The sequence below is a fragment of the Mustela lutreola genome, chromosome 18, assembly GCF_030435805.1.
Source record: "Mustela lutreola isolate mMusLut2 chromosome 18, mMusLut2.pri, whole genome shotgun sequence".
NCBI lineage: Eukaryota > Metazoa > Chordata > Mammalia > Carnivora > Mustelidae > Mustela > Mustela lutreola.
Genome location: NC_081307.1, coordinates 21,024,443 through 21,046,204, shown reverse-complemented (window position 1 = coordinate 21,046,204; position 21,762 = coordinate 21,024,443). Strand labels below are relative to the sequence as shown.

The following is a 21,762-nucleotide window of genomic DNA, read 5'->3' as shown; positions in this document are numbered from 1 at the left end:
GAAAGGATATGAGATAACTAGTAAAAAACATAGAACTGGTATGTGGGATTTGGCAAATTGTTCAGTTTTTCCAGAAAATAATAGTGCAAATTAAAGCAATGAGAAACCATTTTACTTACTGAGTTAGTAGTGAGAGAGGATATGATCGAGAATGTATATCCTAATCTGGTGAAGGTGTAGTGAAACTCACTCAAATACATGAGCATATTGTAGGTAGCATTAGCGTATCACATCCATACCATGCTTTCAAGCACAGTAAGAACAAAAATACAGATAGAGTTGTCCCTTGAACAACACAGAAATTAAGGGTCCCAACCCCCACACAGTTGAAAATCCAAGCACAATTTTTGAGTCCCCAAAACGTAAGTACTGTACAGAATACAAACAGCTTACAAAGTATGTGTTAACTGACTAATGATGTAATACGTAAGGCTTCCAGTCAATTAACTGGTCAATTAACAGCCAATTAACACTTATTTTGTATGTTGTTTGTATTCCATACTGCATTCTCACAATAATACATCTTTTTAATTAATTTTTTCAGTATTTCTAAGCTACTCATTTTGCAAGTTTGCCAGATTGTCTCACATCCCCCCTAATTTCCCATATATTTATTGAAAAATCCTATTTATAGGTGGACCCATGCAGTTTAAAACCTGTACTGTTCAAGGGTTAACTGTAGTCTGTCAGGCTGATGTACACTGATGGGACTGATGGGTATTTTCTTTTTTAAAAAAATATTTTCCAGATTATTTGTAGTGGGAAAACTACATATAATTGGAATTTTACCTTTTTCAAGGCATGATTGTGTGGAAGTTATATTTTGACATTGATGTTGAGCGTGACTCTGTACCTGAAACTTGTAGTGCAATGGTTGTCAAGTTGTAGAGTCTCAAAGTCAGTGCTGGATCTAGCATGAATGGAAGCATTAAAAAGATTTTTATTTTTTTAACTATGTGATCTTGATAAAAGATATTCTAGAATATATGGATTAGTTTTTCTTAGCTAATTGTGGTGTAGCAGAATCCAGTTGTGAGACTATTAGATCAGCCATCCATATCCACCATTCAGAGCATAGTTTATTGTTGACAAGTTGAAATTTATTTCCATACTCTGAGGCATATGTAGCAGAACTAGGTTTTTAACTCCTAAAAAGTCAGTAAACAACTCATATTAAGTGTTTGACTTGGTCTTTTATTTATTTAATTTTTTTCAGATTATGTTTTCAAATTATGTGATTAAAAATGTATTGATTGATGGTTTTGGGTGACAAATCCCCATGGACCTGTCATGTTTGTGCATGTCTCATCACGGGCATTATCTGGACTTTTTTTTTTTTTTTTTTTTAAGGATATTGTTGTATGAACAGCCTTGAAAGATAGTGAATTGAGACTTTAATTTAGATTTCTTCCTAAGTGTTAGGACAGATTTATATCCTTTTGAGGATAATAAAGATAATGTTTTCCTTCTTGAACAGAAGGTGGGCAGGTTTGCTAGCAGTACCTTTAGAAGTTTGGATTTTTATAACCTTTGAGTTCTTCAGCTGTGACCTAAATTACTGCTTGAGAACCATTCATCTGAGTTATTCCACACCAGCCCCTTGGGACTTGGGTGATAACATAGAGTTCATGGTGCCTGTTGTATCATGAGAATGGATTAGGAAAATGTGATGTATGTGTGTATAAAATGGAATCATTTATGTGTTGAGTTTAAAAAACCATTCTAAATAATAGAAACACATAATAGAAGAGTGGGTGCCAGGGGTTGGGGCACATACAAGGTGGTGATGGAAGTGGGGCAAGGAAAGGTTGGTAAGAGGGTACAGACTTTAAGATGTAAGATAAATAAGCTCTGAGGATCTAGTGTATAATATGGTGAATGTGGTTAATAACCATGTACTGTATAGTTGAAATTTGCTAAGAGAGCAGAACTTAAATGTTCACACACACATACAAGAAAGAAAAAAAGTATTCTATGTGAGGTGATGGATGTGATAATTAACTAGATGGAGGGAATCCTTTCACAATGTATATGTATATCCAGTCATCATGTTATATAATTTAAATATCTTATTTTTGGGTCAATTATACTTGATTAATCATACTTTGTTAATTATTCAGTAATGTAAGTAAAGCTAGAAGAAAATAAGCCTTGTTAGAGCAAAGAAGTCTTATTTCTGACTCAAGATTCTTGGTTTTGCCAGCATCCACAAAATTGTTTTGCTTCCTTGGTAACTCAAAAAATAGAAGTATAGCAAAATCCTCTGCCTTTCATAGTTATTTAATGCCTTGAAAGATACATATTGATGTAATGATGTGATTTTTTAAAAAATAAGAACAAATAGAGTAAGGTTACTTTAGAAATACAGAGTTTTAAAAGGAAAGTGTATGTTTTTATTTAATGAGGAAAGTGTACTAAAATACCCTAGGAACTTCCATATAAGTAGCTGTTTTTCAGAGCAGTTCCCTTCTACCTTTTTTACTGTGTTATTATCTTGCTCCATTTCCAGTCTGGAGGTTCTGTCTCTACATAGAGGGTCACAGTCCTTACTATAAATAGAATATTTATATAGTATATATTTTATTATTTTAAAATTATTTCAGAAGATTTTATAGATACTGAATCGACTAATGAGTGTTAGGGTAAACAACTGAAGATTTTATTTATATTTATTTTATTATTTCTTGTTATATTAGTTGCTGTACAGTGCATTATGAGGTGTTTTTTTTTTTAAAGATTTATTTATCTATTTATTTATTTGACAGAGAGAAATCACAAGTAGACAGAGAGGCAGCCAGAGAGAGAGAGAGAGGGAAGCAGGCTCCCTGCTGAGCAGAGAGCCCGATGCGGGACTCGATCCCAGGACCTTGCGATCACGACCCGAGCCGAAGGCAGCGGCTTAATCCACTGAGCCACCCAGGCGCCCCACATCATGAGTTTTTAATGTAGTGTTCCATGATTCATTGTTTGCATATAACACCCATTGCTCTATGCTGTATGTGTCCTCCTTAATACCCATCACCAGGCTCACCTATCACCCCCCCCCCACCCCAAAACCCTCAGTTTGTTTCCTGGAGTCCATAGTCTCTCATGGTCATCTCCCCCTCCGATTCCCCATCTTCATTTTTCCCTTCTTTCTTCTAATATCTTCCATGCTATTCCTTATGTTCCACAAATAAGGGATACCATATGGATAATTGACTCTCTCTGCTTGACTTATTTCATTCAGTATAATCTCCTTCAGTTGTATCCATGTTGATGCAAAAGTTGGGTATGCATCCTTTCTGATGGCTGAGTAAAATCCCATTGTGTAAGTGGACCACATCTTTATCCATTTGTCTGTTGAAGGGCATCTCCGCTCTTTCCACAGTTTGGCTGTTGTGGACATTGCTGCTGTGGACATTGGAGTGTATGTGGCCCTTCCTTTCACTACATCTGTATCTTTGGGGTAAATACCCAGTAGTGTAATTGCTGGCTCATAGGGTAGCTCTACTTTTAACTCTTTGAGGAAGCTCCACACTGTTTTCCAAAGTGGCTGCACCAACTTACATTCCAACAGTGTTAAGAAGGCTCCCCTTTTTCCACAACCTCTCCAACATTTGTTGTTTCTTACCTTGTCAGTTTTTGTCATTCAAACAAGTGTAAGGTGGTATTTCAGTGTGGTTTTGATTTGAATTTCCCTGATGACTAATGATGATGAATATTTTTTCATGTGTCTGTTAGCCATTCATGTCTTTCTTGGAGAAGTGTCTGTTCTTGTCTTCTGCCCATTTTTTGACTTGATTATTTTGGGGTTTTTTTTTGGGGGGGGTATTGAGTTTGAGAAGTTCTTTATAGATCTTGGATACCAACCCCTTACTGTAGTGTCATTTGCAGATGTCTTCTCTCATTCCCTGGGTTGCGTCTTTGTTTTGTTGACAGTTTTCTTTACTGTGCACAAGCTTTTTATCTTGATGAAGTCCCAAAAGTTCATTTTCGCTTGTTTCCTTTGCTGTTGGAGACTTGTGTGAAAGAAATTGCTCTGTCAGATGTCAGAGAGGTTACTGCCTACATTCTCCTCTAGAACTTTGGATTCTGATCTCACATTGAGGTCTTTCATCCATTTAGAGTTTTTTTTGTGTGTGTGTGTGTATCATGTCAGCAAATGTTTGAGTTTCATTTTTCTATATATAGCTGTCCAATTTTCCCAACACCATTTGTTGAAGAGGCTGTCTTTTTTCCATTGGATATTTTTTCCAGCTTTGTCAAAGATTAGTTGACCATGTTTCGAGTCTATATCTGAGCTCTTTATTCTGTTACATTGATCTATGTGTCTGGTTTTTTTTTTTTTTTTAAGATTTATTTATTTATTTATTTGACAGAGAGAGAGAGAGAGAGATCACAAGTAGAGGGAGAGGCAGGCAGAAAGAGAGGGAAGCAGGCTCCCTGCTGAGCAGAGAGCCCGATGCGGGACTCGATCCCAGGGCCCTGAGATCATGACCTGAGCCGAAGGCAGCAGCTTAACCCATTGAGCCACCCAGGCGCCCCTATGTGTCTGTTTTGGTGCCAATACCATACTGTCTTGGTGATAACAGCCTTGTAATATAGCTTGAATCAGGCAAGTGATGCCCCCAGCTTGCTTGCTTTCTCTTTTTCAACATTTTCCTTGGTGATTCAGGGTCTTTTCTGGTTCCATACAAATTTTAGGGTTCTTTGTTCCATCACTTTGAAAGATGCCATTCGTTTTTTGGTCAGGATGGTGTTGAAAGTATAGTTTTCTCTGGGTAGTGTAGACATTTTAACAATGTTTATTCTTCTGATCCATGAGCATGGAATGTTTTTTTATCTTTTTCTGTCTTCTTCAACTTCTTTCATAAGTGTTCTGTAGTTTCTAGAGTATAGATCCTTCACCTCTTTGATTAGGTTTATTCCAAGGTATCTTAACAGTTTTTGGTGCTATTGTAAGTGGAATCAGTTCCCTAATTTCTCTCTCTACAGTTACATGTTAGTGTATAGGAAAGCAACTGATTTCTGTACATTGATTTTGTATCCTGCCACATTACTGAATTGCTGTATGAGTTCTAGTAATTTGGCAATGGAGTCTTTTGGGTTTTCTGAATAAAGTATTATGTCATCTGTAAAGAGAGAGAGTTTGACTTCTTTGCCATCTTGAATACATTTTATTTCTTTTTATTATCTTATTGATGTTGCTAGGATTTCCAGTAGTATGTTGAACAATAGTAGCAAGAGTGTGTATCCTTGTTGTGTTCCTGATCTTGGGGAAAGGCTGTCAGCTTTTCCCCATTGAGAATGATATTCGTTGTGGGCTTTTCATACATGATTTTTATGAAATTGAGGAATATTCCCTATATCCCTATACTCTGAAGAGTTTTAATCAGGAAAGGATACTGTTTTTTTGTCAAATGCTTTTCTGCGTCAATTGAGAGGACAATATGGTTCTTCTCTCTCTTCTTATTAATGTATTCTATCACATTGATTGATTTGTGATGTTGAACCACCTTTGTATCCCAAGATAAATTCCAGCTGGTTATGGTGGATAATCTTTTTTTAATGTACTGTTGGATCCTCTTAGCTAGGATCTTGTTGAGGATTTTGGCATCCGTATTCTTCAGGGATATTGGTCTGAAATTCTCCTTTTTGCGGGGTTCTTTGCCTGGTTTGGGAGATCAAGGTAGTGCTGGCATCATAGAATGAGTCTGGAAGTTTTCCTTCTGTTTCTATTTTTTGAAACAGCTTCAGGAGAATAGGTATTATTTATTTGAATATTTGGTAGAATCCATCAGGTCCTGCAACTTTGTTTTCTGAGAGGAGGTTTTTGATCATGGCTTCAGTCTCGTTACTGGTCTATTCAGGTTGTCAGTTTCTTCCGGTTTCACTCTTGGTAGTTTATAGGTTTCCAGGAAGGCATCCATTTCTTCCAGGTTACTCAATTTATTGGCATATAGCTGTTGATGATAATTTCTGATAATTGTTTCTATTTCCTTGGTGTTAGTCTTGATCTCTCCCCTTTCATTCATAATTTTATTAATTTGGGTTTTTCTTTTTTTTCTTTTGGATAAGTCTGGCTGGTGGTTTATTGATCTTACTAATTCTTTCAAAGAACCCGCTTCTAATTTTATTGATCTGCTTTACTGTATTTCTGGTTTCTCATTCATTGATCTCTTCTCTAATCTTAATTATTTCTCTTCTGGAGTGTGGCTTAGGCTTCATTTTTTACCCCCTCCAGTTCTTTAAGGTATAAAGTTAGTTGGTGAATTAGGGATCTTTCTCTCTTTTTTTTTTTGAGTGAAGCTTGGATGGTTATTTTTTACCCCTTAGGACTGCCTTTGCAATATCCCATAGGTTTTGGACTGATGTGTTTTCATTTTCATTGGTTTCTATGAATTGTATCAGTTCTTCTTTGACTTCCTGGTTGATTGTCTTTAGCTTCCAAGTGTTTGAATTTAATCCAAATTTTTTTCTTGTGAAAAAAATTTGAAAGCACTGTGGTCTGAGAATATGCAGGGAATAATCTCAGCCTTGTATCAGTTGAGACCTGATTTGTGACCAGTATGTGGTCTATTCTGGAGAACATTCCATGTGCACTCGAGAAGAATGAGTATTTTTTTGTTTTAGGGTGGAATGTTCTGTATATATCTATAAGGTTCATCTGGTCCAGTATGTTAATCTAAGCTCTTGTTTCTTTGTTGGTTTTCTGCTTAGATGATTTGTCTACTGCTGAGGGTGGAGTGTTGAGGTCTCCTATTAATGTATTATCATCAATATGTCTCTTTTTTTTAACATTTGGCTTCTTTAGTTGGCTGCTCCCATTTTGGGGGCATAGATATTTACATAAATAGATATTTAAATTACAGTTAGATCTCTTGTTGGATAGACCGTTTTAGCATGATATAGTACCCTTCTCTATCTCTAACTACAGTCTAGCTTAAAATCTAATTTGTCTGATTATGAGAATTGCTACCCTAGCTTTCTTTTGAGGTCGTTGGAATGAATAATAGTGCTCCATCCCTTCACTTTCAGTCTGGATGTATCTTTAGGTGCAAAATGAGTCTCTTGTAGACAGAGTATGAGTCGATCCTGTCTTTTTATCCAGTCTGCAACTCTGTGCCATTTCATGGGAGCCTGTAAGCCATTTACATTGACAGTGATTATTGAAAGATATAATTTTACTGTCATGTTGCCTGTGAAGCCTTTGTTTCTATAGATCTCTGTAAATTTCTGTTCTGTATCCCTCTTGGGGTCTTTCTCCTTTTATAGAACTCCCCCCCTTAATGTTTCTTGCAGGGCTCACATAGTCTTTCAGTTTCTGCCAGTCCTAGAAGATCCTTGTCTCTCTATCTGTTCTGAATGACAGCCTTGCTGGGTAAGAATTGTTGGCTGCATAATATTCCATTTAGTACCCTAAATATGTCTTGTCAGCCCTTTCTGGCTTGCCAGGTCTCTGTGGACAGGTATGACATTATTCTGATGTTCCTCCCCCTGTATGTAAGGAATCTGTTCCCCTTAACTGCCGTTAACATGGTTTCCTTAGTTCTAAGATTTGTGAGTTTTATTGTTGCATGCTGGGGCATTGGTTTGTTCTCTTTGATCTTGGGATGGGTCCTTTCTGCCTCTAGGACATGAATGCTTGCTTCATTCCCCAGATTAGGGAAGTTCTCAGCTACTGTTTGCTCAAATATATCTTCTAGTCCTTCCTTTATCTCTATCCCCTCGGGGATCCCAATAATTCTGACAATGGAACATTTCGTGGCATCATTTATTTCTCCCATTGTGTTTTCATCGATTTTAAGGTGTTTGTTCCAGGCCTCCTCCTATTCCTTCTTTTCTATCAGTTTGTCCTCTAGATCACTAATTCGTTTTTCTGCCTTGGTTATCTTACCTGTTAGAGTATCTAGTTTAGATTGCATTCATTCATAGCATTTTTAAGTTCTGCCTGCTTAGCTCTCATTTCTGCTTTTAGAGAATCTATGTTGCCATTAATGGTTTTCTCCAGCCTAGCTATTGTCTTTATAACTGTTACCTTGAAGTCTATTTTTGACATCTTGCTTATATCCATATCCATTAGGTCTGCGGGAGAGACCATTGTCTCTGGTTCTTTTCTTTGTTGGGAGTTCCTCACCCAACCTAGTCATTTGTTGAGGGGTGTTTCAGGGAATGTACAGAGTTGAAAATACCAACCACAATGCAGGCAAGGTGTTCCTTGGGAAAATTCAGAGTGATCGGAAGCCACCACCAAGAAAACCCAGCCAAAATGAAACCCAAGAATCAAAATTTACAATATTTATAAAAAAAAAAAAAAAAAAGGAAAAAGACAAAAAAAAGAAAAAAGAGGGAGTGAGTGGAGGGGTGGCTCTAATCTCTTAATGTCGGTGAGGTAGGGTATTTCAGTTCTTCCAAGGCATATTTTGTTCTCTTTGTGAAAACACTTTTTCCCAGAGTTACAGGGAAATTAATGTGTGTGTGTGTGTGTGTGTATAATATTGAATAGGGAAAAAAGGACTATATTGAAGCTTCTATCTATATCTGTATATCTATATACATATATTTCTATATATGTATGTGTATGTGTATCTGTATCTGTATCTGTATGAAAACGAGAAAAATTAGTGTGAAACAGTAGAAGTTAAAAAGTTACTATGGAATATGTTGTATTAACATCTAGTTGAAATGCTCAGTAGGTAGAAAGAGAAAAACAGAAGAACCATGATAAAACATAAAAAATGTTGTATCTAAGACATACATAGGCCATGAGGCAATACCAAGAGATCAGGGTGCTATTTTACCCTGGTGTTGGGGTTTTACAGTTTTCTAGGGACCCTTGGGTTGTTGTCCTCTTGTTCTTCCAGCTTATCTTCTAGGGGAGGGACCTGCTGAATTGTTTTTCAGGCACTCCTGTTTAGTGGAGTTGCCCTGCCCTCACCAAGAGGCTAGGCTCCATGGAAACAGGTTTTTTGGCTTTTGTTTTCTGGTGGCTTTTGTTCTCTGACCTCTTTTTGCACCTTTCCAGAGGGTCAGGGCAAAGGATAATGTCCATGCCCAGACCTTTGCCCCAGAGGAGAGAAGCCACAGTTTGCTCCTTTCTGAATCTTCCAGAACACAAGCCTCCCACAGGCAGTGCATGTCCCTATCGATCCTCTTAGCAGTCGACCCAGGACCTGCTTGTCTCTGCCCCTTTTGTCTCCACAACTGCACGTGATCCCAGTTTGGGGAGGTGTGGGCTGCGGTTTAGGCAGGGGCTGTGGTAGCGGCAACGACGGCCAGTCCCCCAGGTCCACAGGCACAGGTCCACACAAGCAGCCACCTAGTCCCGTCGGTTTGTCCCTGAAGTTCCTGGATTCTGTTCTAGTGCTGTTCTCTGCCGCTTCCCATTCCTCCACCATTCTTCTGTAGGCTATCACTGGTCCCCAGGTTCAGGACGTTTTTGCACTGGGTGTATTATTTTACTTTCCAATAGGTAGTTTCTTGTGGCCTCCTCCCCCATTCTGTTTATGCTCCAATATCTGTCCACACAATCATAACTCTCCTTTGTAGGTCTAGATTGAAGATCCTCTGTCCCCATAGAGATCCATATCTATCATCTTGAATCTCAGGCTGATTTTATGTGTGTTCAGACTAGCTTGGTAGAAATCCAGCTAAAGTAGGGGTCCAGTTGAAATAGAGTCCCCTAGTCTTCCAACATCTTGCCCCAAAACAAAGAATTTAAGATTTTAAAATAATAAGACAAACGCTAGTAAATTATGCTTGACATGGAAAATACTTTATTTCTCAGAATTCAAACTAAGAAAACTTAGTAAAAGTCCTGCTTAGTTTTTAGCTGTTTTCTGTGTATTGATGAAGCAGAGCAGTATCAAGTTTTAACTTTCAGTTTAACAAGAGTATTATTTTATTTTGTATGGAAATATATTCATATTATGTTTGCTGTCAGAATTAAAGGCCCAAAGTCAAATATAATCAAATCCAAATAATTTGTTTTGAGATTGGATGAATTTCAACTAATACCTTTTTGTTAAGGTAAAATTTTTTTTAAGTAAGAATTATCCCAGTAATTAGCTGTAATACTTATTTTTCATACTGTCAGTCTGCCATTGTGCACTTACCTGTATGTTCTTTCCAACCACTACCTAAGCATGCTGCTCTGACCAAGTTACTGTCCCTTCTCCCATCTCTCTTCCGTCTGTCTTCCATTTCTTTTGATTTATCTTTTTTCTTCCTCTGATAGGTGCAGAGCAATTCACTGTCTTTTACCTTATCCCAGGGTAAGAGGCCTACCTCTCCTTCTCTCTCCTCCTCCTCCTTTTTTTTTTTTAAGCTTTTTTGGATTACAATTGATAGACAATACATTGAACACACTTGATATATATGTATCAAGGAGTTTGACATATGTACACATCTGTGATTCTGTTAACATAAAGTACCAAACACATGCAGCACCTTCAAAAAATTTCCTAGTTTTTTTTGCATGTGTGTATAGGTTGTGATACAAACACTTAACATGAGATCTATCCTTTTTAACATATTTTAAAGGTCATAATACTCTACTGTTAACCATAGATACTGTGTTGTATAGCAGATCTCTAGACCTTACTCATTATCCATCACTGGAACTTTATTTCCATTGAGCAACAATTACCCATTTTCCCTCCCCAATCCCTGACAATAACCATTCTTTACTACTAGGAGTTTGACTATTTTTGATACCTCAAGCAAGTGGAATCATGCCATGTTTGTCCTTATGTGACTGGCTTATTTCACTCAGCATAACATTCTCAATGTTTATCCGTGCTGTCACAAGTGGGATTTCCTTCCTTTTTTTTAAGCAGTGGGCATCCTTTCTCAGAGCCTTACTGTGTTTTTTATGTAATGGCCAGAGGTTTTTTTTTGCTGTATTTAGTGGGGGGATTAGGGAAAAGCATGTCTATTTCATCTTTCTGGATAGTCTGTTTATCTTTTGTTATCTGTTTTATAAGTCTTTCGACTTATGAATGAAATGAAATATTTTATGCATATACATCAATTAATAATGAATACGTTCACCAAAAGAACTTGTAGCAGAAATTAATTTTGGCTAAGACATAATCTCTTGCAATTCCGTTTATATGAAATACAAAGTAAAGAATGTTAACTCTGTGTAAATTTAAATTCCTATGTTTAATTGCAGAATCTTTTAGCTGAAAAAGTAGAACAACTGATGGAATGGAGTTCCAGGCGCTCAATCTTCCGAATGAATGGTGATAAATTCCGAAAATTTATAAAGGCACCACCTCGAAACTATTCTATGATTGTTATGTTCACTGCTCTTCAGCCTCAGCGGCAATGTTCTGTGTGCAGGTAATTTACGTATTCTAAAATAATTGCAAATTATTATCCTGTGCTTATGTATTTATTACATATATGTAAATCTGTATAATGGAATTCAGCAGCTGTTCAAGGTTATATATAGTCAGCTATACATGTGCATTTGAAAGGAAGCTCAAAATCGGGGGTGCTTGGGTGGCTCAGTTGGTTAAGCGTCTGATTCAGTTTTGGTTCAGGTTGTGATCTCATGGGTCCTGAGGTTGTGTCCTGGGTCAGGCTCTGTGCTCAGTGCAGAGTCCGCTTGAAATTTTCTCTCTCTCTCTGCTCCTCACACTGCTCGTGAGTGTGCTCTCTCTCTCTCAAATATATAAATCTGTAAAAAGTATAAGCAAGCTCAAAATCAGTGCATTTTAGAAAATAATTCTTTTATTGCATAGAATACTGATAAAATCATGAAACAAATTTGCTTCTTTATATCCTGTATGAAGGTAAATATATGATAAAATTTGGTTCTGATATTGCCATATAGGTCACCTAATTATGTTTTACGGATAGTGAAGTTACTCCTTAAACATATTCTTTTTTAATAGTTTAATAGAGAGGACACACTACAGAAGTCCACTTACCTTATATAACCTCCAGTGATTAGAAATTTCTCCCTACATTACAGAAGTAAATCATTTGAAATGAATGAAATATTTTTTAGTGGGAATGTACCAAAGAAAATTTTGGGTAAGCACAAATACGTATGCAACAATGCTTTAACAAATTTCTGATTTTGAAATAATTGTAGGTTCACAATTGTAAGAAATGATACAGAGAGATCTAACATATCTTTTATTCAGTGTCCCCCAGTGGTAACATCTTGCAAAACTACAGTATAATATCACAAGCAGGGTATTGGTATTGATATACAGTTCCATCACCATAAGAACCCTCCTCTTGCCCTTGATAGCCACACCCACCCACCCATTCCCATTCCCCTCCCACACCCTAAATTAGTACCCCATTGTGTTGTTTCAGTAATATGATGGGAGTGGAATCCTATCCTTGATGATCTTTTGGGTTTTGCTTTTAATAACATAATTCCTTCAAAATCCATCCAAATTGTCGCATTTATCAATAGTCATTCTTTTTATTACTTTGTAAAATTTCATGGTATGAATGTACTGCAGTTTGTTTAACCATCCATCTGTTATAGAGCATCTCAGTTGTTTCTGATTTTTGACTATTACGAATACAACTGTTATGAACATCCTGGTACAGATTTTTCTGTGAAATTAAGGTTTCATTTCTCCATGATAGCTGGGTTGTTTGGTAGTTGTATGTTTAGCCCTATAAGAAACTGCCAAAATGTTTTATAGAGAGCTGTATTATTTTACATTTCCTCTAGCAGTGTGAATATTCTAGATTTTCCATATCCTCACCAGCATTTGTCATTATTTTATTTTACTCATTTTTGTAGGTATGTAGTGATAACTCATTATGGTTTTATTTTGCATTTTCCTAATGGAAATGGTGTTAATCTTTTCATTTGATTATTTGTTATTTGTATGTCACATCTTTGATAAACTATCTGTTCATGTCTTTTGCCCATTTCTAATTGGATTTTTTCCTGAGTTTTGAGAGTTCTTTATGTATTGTAGATTCTAGTCCTTTGTCAGACATGTAGTTTTCAAATATTTTCTCCTAGTCTGTGGCTTATCTTTCCATGTTCATGACTTATCTTTTGCACATTTTAATTTATGAGTCCAGTTTACCAGTTTCCTGTTTTACAGCTTTACTTTTCTTATCTAGTTGAACTCTGTCTAGCCCTATATCCTGAAGTTTTTCTCTAATTTTTTTCCTTAAAGGTTTAGTTTTTTGTTTTATATTTTAATCTCATCATTGGAAGTAAGTATTTAATCTTTAGTCTTTAATGATGGTACTAGCTGTAAGATTTTTTTTTTTTTTTTTTTTTTTTTTTTTTACCAAGTTAAGGAAGCTCTCTACTAGTTTGCTAAGAGTTTTGATCCTGAATGGGTATTGGATTTTATCAAATTTTTTGGTGTGATTTGATAGGATTTTTCATTTTTAGGTGCTTGATACAGTGCTTTATAGTAATTGATTTTGGTATATTGAACCAGCCTTGCATTTTGGAATATATCCTACTTGATTATGGTATATTATTCTCTTTATGTATTGTTGGATTCTGTTTACTAATTTACAGATTTCTAATAGACTAATAATAGTCTATTAGAAATTTGTATCTAAGTTCATGTGAGATATGTATCTGTACTTTTCATTTTTTTATACTGCTTTTTGTCTAGTTTGTTATTAGCCTAATAGTGGCCTCATAAAATGAGCTGGGAAATTTCCTTCCTTATTTACTTTCTAGAAGCGATTGTGTAAAATTAAACAATTTTAGAAGATTATGTTAATTTTTCTTTAAATATTTGATAGAAATCTTCATTGAAATCATCTGGGCCTCATGATTTTAAATTACATATTTCATTTCCTCAGTGGCTAAGGATGGTTCAGGTTGTCTCTTGGCTGAATGCTTTTTCTCTTTGAGAATACTTTTTATGTGGTGGTTCCACATAGTGACTCTTCACATTGTATATTTATATGTATACTTTTAGGATTTAAATCATTGTGAATTCTGGTGGAAATTGAAGTTATTAGTAACATGGGTCAATGAAAAAAAAATTGTTTCTTTCAGACTAGTTTGCAGAAAGGGAATTCCAGTGTCTCACCATTTTCTAGAAAAATCTTAAGATGTGATAATGACTGTATGTGGGGCGCATGTCTAAAAGTGGGTAGAGAAGATGGTAAGCAAAATTATTTTGAGGGGCACTTGGGTGGCTCAGCTAAGTGTCTGCCTTTGGTTCCATCCTGGGATCAAGCCCCACAGCAGGCTCACTGCTCAGCAGGGAGTCCGATTATCCCTCTGTCCCTCCCCATGCTCGTGCTTTCTCTCTCTTGCTCTCTCTCAAATAAATAAAAATAAAATCTTTTTTTTTTTTTTAAAGTATTTTGAAAACCAGCATTGCAGATGATTTTGCTTTCTCCTTCTGTCTTACACAGGGCCAGCTCTCGAGTTGGCATTAAGAGTGTTGTCATAATTGGGCTAGCACATTTGGATAAGACTGTATACCTTCAAGGATGCCATAAAACCTACTCAGACAAAAACACTACCTTAATTGGCATTTTGATGTAACAGTTACGTTTCCACTAAAAATATGTCTTACTGTTATTACTGAAGTATGTATGTAACTTCACCATTAGATAAAGTTGTATGTATTGTGATGATATAAACTTCAACATACTGTTAAATGGTGTATCCATTAGGTATTATTTTACTTAATGGATTATGTAGTTAAATGAATTGCTGAACACAGAGTCTTAATTTTTTAATGACACATAGGTCAAATAACCCATTTTTTACAGCCTATTTTGTAATAAACTTGAAAATTTTAGAAAAGTCTTAGATTTATAAGAGAAAAAGGAAGTTATTAGGAAAAGTTAAGATAACTTTAGAGAAGAGAAAATAGATGAAGGTTTAGAAGAAAATAAAAAGTGAAAAGCAGACAAGGATCCCAAACCCAGAATTCCTACCCCTCACCCCCATTCGAATTCTGACTTAATTGTTTTGGTGTAGGGCCAAAGCATTGACATTTAAAAAAAAAAAAAAAAAAAAAAAAAAAGATCTCTACGTAATTCTATGGGCCCAGCACGCTTCCGCTGCGCTACTCTGCTGATCTCTACGTAATTCTAGTGTGCAACCAGTATAGAGAAGGGGAAGGTAAAAAGCAGATACATGACTCATAGGTTTCATTCATGTACTTTCACTGAGGAGCAGTGGGAATGGGAAGGTTTAACTTGAAGGTTTAACTATAGCCTTGAGAATCCTTTTGAAAATATGATCCCCAAATTCTGTAGAATTTGTAGAATCTGTAGAATTTAATGATTTTGTTCTCCAGTACACAGCAGTGAAGGAGAAAGAACTCTCTCCTTAGAGGTTAACATATTTGGTTTATGGTGTGAAGTAGATTAGGCAAATGATTTGAGAGTGCTAGCGAGAGTATATTTGAAAGCTAGAACTCTGGGTTCAGATTTGGCTGTGGCGGTCAGAGGAAGCTGGGGATAGCTAATAAATTAGATGTGATATAAGAAAGCTAAATTCTCACAAGAGTGAAAAACAGGTTTTATATAAAAGTAGGGTGGGATTGAAAATTAGGAAGTAGGTACAAAAGGTTTTTTTTTTAAATAAGTAAATTACTGAAGTATAATGTAGATGGTTGTTTATTTTGTAGAGACATTTGAGGAATTATAACACTGGAAATATCTTGATTATAAACATGTATTTGAATTTACTCAGGATGATAATGGTTTTGGAGAGGAAAAAATTAAGTGAGCGGATAGAGGGATATCTTGGACTTTATTAGATGAAGATGACAAATTTATACTACAGCATAATATAAATCTCAAAGAAGGTCGTTAAATAATTGAGGTTCAGGCGTACTCTTTGATCTATTATTGAGCCAAGGGAGTACTAAGTGTATTTCATATGATAGTGGGCATGTGGATCAAACAGATCCTAAGGTGACAACTATGATGGAATATAGAGAGAAGATTCAAGAAAATTCTTCAAGAAAAATTATTCAAATTTTATTTCTCTATTATAAAGAAATATTTATTTTCTTTTATTCTCTATTAAGCCTCAAGGGGAGATGCAGATTCATTGAGAAAGGCAACCCATCATCAGTAGCCATCTTTTTTTTTTTTTTTAAAGATGAATTAAATTTTCCTGAATCTTTCTGTGTTATTGGAATTTTTGACCATTTTTATAGTACTGCTATAATTTTTATAATTCTACAGAATCATTGAAAAGTGCACAGGTATAATTTTTTTTCCTAGCTATAATTTAAAAATCTTAGTGCTTTCCTCTGTGAGATATTTCTGCTTTACTTTCTTTTTTAATGAAAGGTGAAATTTTCTTTTAGAGTTGACTCATACCTAGATTTGCCAGTTGCTTTTCTTTCCTGAAAGGCTAGTGAATGAGCTATTGGCTTCCTGTAAGCCCTCTCACTAAATCATTCTGCTTTTCCTTCTTACAAGTTAGTTTATTAACAAATTTCAGAATTCAGTTCTCACCTTCCTCAATGCTAATGTCAAACTCCTTGGCCAAATGAAGTTGTTAATGAAGACTATTCAGTACAATTCTCACCTCCCCTGAGTGTTCACTCCAAACTTCCTTTATCAGATTGTCCTGTAATTGCTAAATCTAGTAGGTGTATTCTACCACACAGTTACTCATTTCTTCCAGCATACACTAAAAATCCTAGGAACAAAATATCCTTTTCTAAGGTTATAATTATGGATCAATAGATGCAGGAAAAAAAAATTCAAGTGAAGGAAAATACATGTAGAATCAAGGAGGGTACATGTATAATAGAAGTTTTGGTGACTTGTTGGAGACTAGTATCTTATTGGACTCAATAAATGAAAAAAATTAGCAATTATAAATATATTTTTTACAAGGAGCATGAAAAAATATACTGACATATGAATGTTACCTGGATAACATCCTTCCTTCTCTAAATATAATAAGTATGTATAAACTATTGCAGTCCCATTATTCAGTTATTATATATACATTCTCACTAGTCAAGAAGGTAGGCCTGAAAAAACCCGTTTTATAGATGAGAACATCAAAGCTGATAGGTTATATAATTTATCTACAGCCACAAAGCTAATACCTGTCAGGGCTGAGTTTTGGAACTCCAGAGCTAGTAGAGTTTAATATTTCCCTTAAGTGTACCTGGTTTTGTTTTTGTTGTTGTTGTTTTTGCTTTTACCCGGTGAACTGTAATTTCCATTTTGATTTTGCAATCCCATCTAAGATTACTAATCATAGGACAGGGATCCATCAGCAAGTATTAGATCATGAAAAGCTTTCATTCAGAGGAGCCATCTCTTAAACAGGGCCTGGCAATTTAGATGGCTGGCCAAAACTATGTGGAAAAGAGCTCATCAGCCTTTTGTTTTACTACAGTGAGGTTACAGCTTAGGAGATTAGATTCTAAAGTGAACACAGAAGGTGAAATGATGTATAAATAAAATTACTCTTGTACAAAACTTGATGTACTTAAAGTGCTTTATAAATGGCTTTGGGACCATAACTTCATCATTTCCTCTTTTCCTTAGTTTTTCTCCATGGACTTAATTCTTAAGTTTTCCTCATATGCTTGGCTACCTGAACAGAGTATTTTTGACAAAGACTGGCAAACTCTTGATATTCACACATTCTTTGCCTGGGTAGTGAGAACTGTTTCAGGCTTGCTTGAGTCCACGAGTAGTGTATCTCAGGTTATTGCTGAGCTTCATCTAGTTTAATGTGTTTTGTTTTTTTTTAAGTGAAAGCATATATATATATGACTTTATAAATTTGGTTCTAGGTGTCTCTTCCTGAGATTGGATAGCCCCAACTCTTTTAGTATTTTCAATGAACACTTACTCTCTCTGTGACATTATAGCATATAGCATTATAGCATTGTTGGAGCTCTTGGTGTTTTCCATATTCCAAATTCCATTTCCATGTTTATAAGCCCAGCTTTAGTCCCCCATCTTTTAAATTTCAAACATACAAAAGCTGAAACAGTAATACAAGGATACCAGTCTACCATTTACCAACATTCTCTATTTATTAACCATTTTGCCATATTTTGCTTTCATTCTTTTATTAAGTACAGGTCAAAAATGTGTCCCATATCACCAAATATATCTATAATTTTTAGACACAAAAATATCACCACTGAGTACTGCAGTATGCAACTTTTCAGAAAGGGATTATCTTACATAATCAGAAGACCATTATCACTTTGAAGAGAATTGACATTAATTCAATGATCTATTCTTCTTATACTCTCCATTTATAAATTTTGCATTTGTCTTCAAAATGTCTTTTGTTTCTTATTGTTTTGTTTCAGTTTTTAAAAATCTGAAATGGAAGTATGGTGACATAAATTTGTTTCAGGTGTGTAACAGAGTGATTTGACATTTCTGTACATGACCATAAGTGTTGTTACCACTTGTCACCAAAGTTACTGCCTTATTATTGACTGTATTCCCTATGCTGTACTTTATTTTATTTTATTTTTTTAAAGATTTTTTATTTATTAATTTGACAGAGAGAAATCACAAGTAGATGGAGAGGCAGCCAGAGAGAGAGAGAGAGAGGGAAGCAGGCTCCCTGCTGAGCAGAGGGCCCGATGCGGGACTCGATCCCAGGACCCTGAGATCATGACCTGAGCTGAAGGCAGTGGCTTAACCCACTGAGCCACCCAGGCGCCCCCTATGCTGTATTTTATTTTTTAATGTATTTTTGAAACTTAGTCTTTTGTTTATTTTTAAGATGTTTTTTACTTGAGAGAGAGACCGGGAGAGACAGAGGGAGAATGAGAAAGTGAAATCATATGATAATTGTCTTTGTCTGTTTCATTTAGTATAATCTCTAGTGTATCCATGTTGTGGATGGCAAAATTTTAGTCTTTTTTAAGACTGAGTAATACATCATTGTGTATATACTGTATCTTTTTAATCCAGTCATCTATCAATGGACACTATGTTGTTTTCATACCTTGGATATTGGAAATAATGCTTCAATGAACATAAGCCTGCCTATATTCTTCTGAATTGGTGTTTTCTGTTTCTGGATAAATCCTCATAAGTGGAATTACTAGGTAATTTGGTATTTTACTTTTTTAATTTTTTGAGGAACCTCCATTTCTATGGCGGTTTGCACAAATTTACATTCCCACCAACAGTGCACAAGTTTCCTTTTCTCTACAGTCTCACCAACACTTGTTATTTCTTGTCTTCTCGGTACTAGCCATTCTGACTGGTGTGAGGTGATACCCAATGTGATTTGGATTTGTGTTTCCCTGTGTCTTTTGGCCATATGTACGTCTTCTTTGGAGAAATGTCTATTCAAGTCCTCTGCCCATTGTTTAATTAGACTGTTTTTGTTTCCTTGATGTTGAGGGTTTTTTTTTTTTTTTTTTTTTTTTTGCTGCTGTTGTTCTATTATTTTTTTTCTTTTTTACTAACTGGGTGATTATTTTTTCTTAAATTTTAATAACATATAATGAATTACTTGTTTCAGGATACAGGACTGTGATTTACCAGTCTTATACAAGTCATAGCACTCACCATAGCACATACCCTCCCCAGTGTCCCATTTCCCAGCCACCCCATCTCTCCCCATTCACCTCCACTCCAGCAACCCTCAGTTTGTTCCCTGAGATTGAGTCTCATATGGTCTGTCTCCCTCTCTTCCCCTTTGATCCTCTGGCTTGTTTCTCAAATTGAGATCATATGAGATCATGTGATAAATGTCGCTCTCTGACTCACTTCTTTCGCTTGGCATAATATTGTCTAGTTCCAACCATGTTGTAGCAAACAGCAAGATTTCTTTTTTTGATACCTGCATTATATTCCATTGTATATATATACACCACATCATCTTTATCCATTTATCTATTGATGGACATCTGGGCTCTTATCATAGTTTGGTTATTGTGGACATTGCTTCTATAAACATGGGGTGCAAGTGCCCCTTTGGATCACTACATTTGTATCTTTGGGGTAAATACCCAGTAGTGCAAATTGCTGAGTTGTAGGGTAGCTCTGTTTTCAACTTTTTGAGGAACCTCCATACTGTTTTCCAGAGTGGTTGTACCAGCTTGTACTCCCACCAATACTGTAGGAGGGTTCCCCTTTCTCCACATCCTCACCAACACCTGTCATTTCCTGCATGGTTAATTTTAGCCATTCTGAGTGGTGTCAGGTGGTATCTCACTGTGGTTTTGATTTGTACTTCCCTGATGCTGAGTGATGTTGAGCACTTTTTCATGTGTCTGTTGGCCATTTGGATGTCTTCTTTGCAGAAATGCATGTTCATGTCTTCTGTCCATTTCTTGATTGGATTCTTTGTTTTCTGGGTGTTGAGTTGGTAAGTTCTTTATAGATTTTGGATACTAGTTTTTTATCTGCTATGTCATTTGCAAACAAATATCCTCTCCCATTCTGTCTGTTGTCTTTTGGTTTTATAGACTGTTTCCTTTGCTGTTCAGAAGCTTTTTATCTTGATGAAGTCCCAATAGGTCATTTTTGCCCTGTTTCCCTTGCCTTTGGAATTGTATCTGGGGAGAATTTGCTGTGGCTGAGGTCAAAGAGATTGCTGCCTGTGTTCTCCTCACGGATCTTGATGAATTCCTGTCTCACACTGAGGTCTTTCATCCATTTTGAGTCTATTTTTGTGTAAGGTGTAAGGAATTGGTCCAGTTTCTTTCTTCTGCATGTGGCTTCCCAATTTTCCCAACATTTGTTGAGGAGACTTTTTTCCATTGGACATTCTTCCCTGCTTTGTTGAAGATTAGTTGACCGCAGAGTTGAGGGTCCATTTCTGGGCTCTCTATTCTGTTCTGTTGATCTGTGTGTCTGTTTTTGTGCCAGTACCATACTGTCTTGGTGACGACAGCTTTGTAATAGAGCTTGGAGTCCGTAATTGTGATGCTACCAGCATTGGTTTTTTTCAACACTCCTTTAGCTATTTGGGGTCTTTTCTGGTTACATACAAATTTTAGGATTATTTGTTCCATTTCTGTGAAAAAGGTTGATGGTATTTTTATAGGGATTGCATTAAATGTGTGGATTGCTCTAGGTAGCATAGACATTTTCACAATATTTGTTCTTCCAATCCCTGAGCATGGAATGGTTTTTCTATTTCTTTGTGTCTTCCTCAGTTTCTTTCATGAGTATTCTGTAGTTTTCTGAGTACAGTTTCTTTGCCTCTCTGGTTTGGTTTATTCCTAGGTATCTTATGGTTTTGGGTGCAATTGTAAATGGGATCAGCTCCTCAATTTCTTTCTTCTATGTTGTTGTTGGGGTATAGAAATGTAACTGATTTCTTGGCATTGGTTTTATATCCTGCCACTTTGAATTGCTGTATTAGTTGTAAAAATTTTGAGGTGGAGTCTTCTGTGTTTTACACCTAAAATAGATCATCTCCAAGAGTGAGAGTTTGACTTCTTTGCCAATTCGGATATCTTCTATTTCTTTTTGTTGTCTGATTGCTGAGTCCAGGGCTTCTAGTACTATGTTGAATAGCAGTGGTGATAGTGGACATCCCTGCCATGTTCCTGACCTTAGGGGAAAAGCACTCAGTTTTTCCCCATTGGGAATGATACTTGTTGTGGATTTTCTATGGATGGCTGTTACAATATTGAGGTATTTATCCTGTATCCCTACACTGTGTAGAGTTTTAGTCAAGAACGGATGTATACTTTGTCAAATGCTTTTTCTGCATCTATTGAGAGGATTATATGGTTCATGTTCTTTCTCTTATTACTGTATTATTATTAATGTACTGTTTTACATTGATTGATATGTGGACGTTGAACCACCTTACAGCCCAGGAATAAG

General features: G+C 36.0%; 1 protein-coding gene across 3 annotated transcripts in view; it reads left to right on the top strand.

Annotated features, from left to right (window-relative positions):
* The window catches only part of TUSC3 (tumor suppressor candidate 3), a 252,664-nt gene that overhangs the window by 90,643 nt on the left and 140,259 nt on the right, over window positions 1-21,762 (top strand). For all 3 annotated transcript variants that reach the window (XM_059155978.1, XM_059155979.1, XM_059155980.1), the window contains exon 2: window positions 11,159-11,328. In XM_059155978.1, coding sequence (XP_059011961.1) covers window positions 11,159-11,328 — 170 coding nt within the window. The remainder of the gene's footprint in view (window positions 1-11,158; window positions 11,329-21,762) is intronic.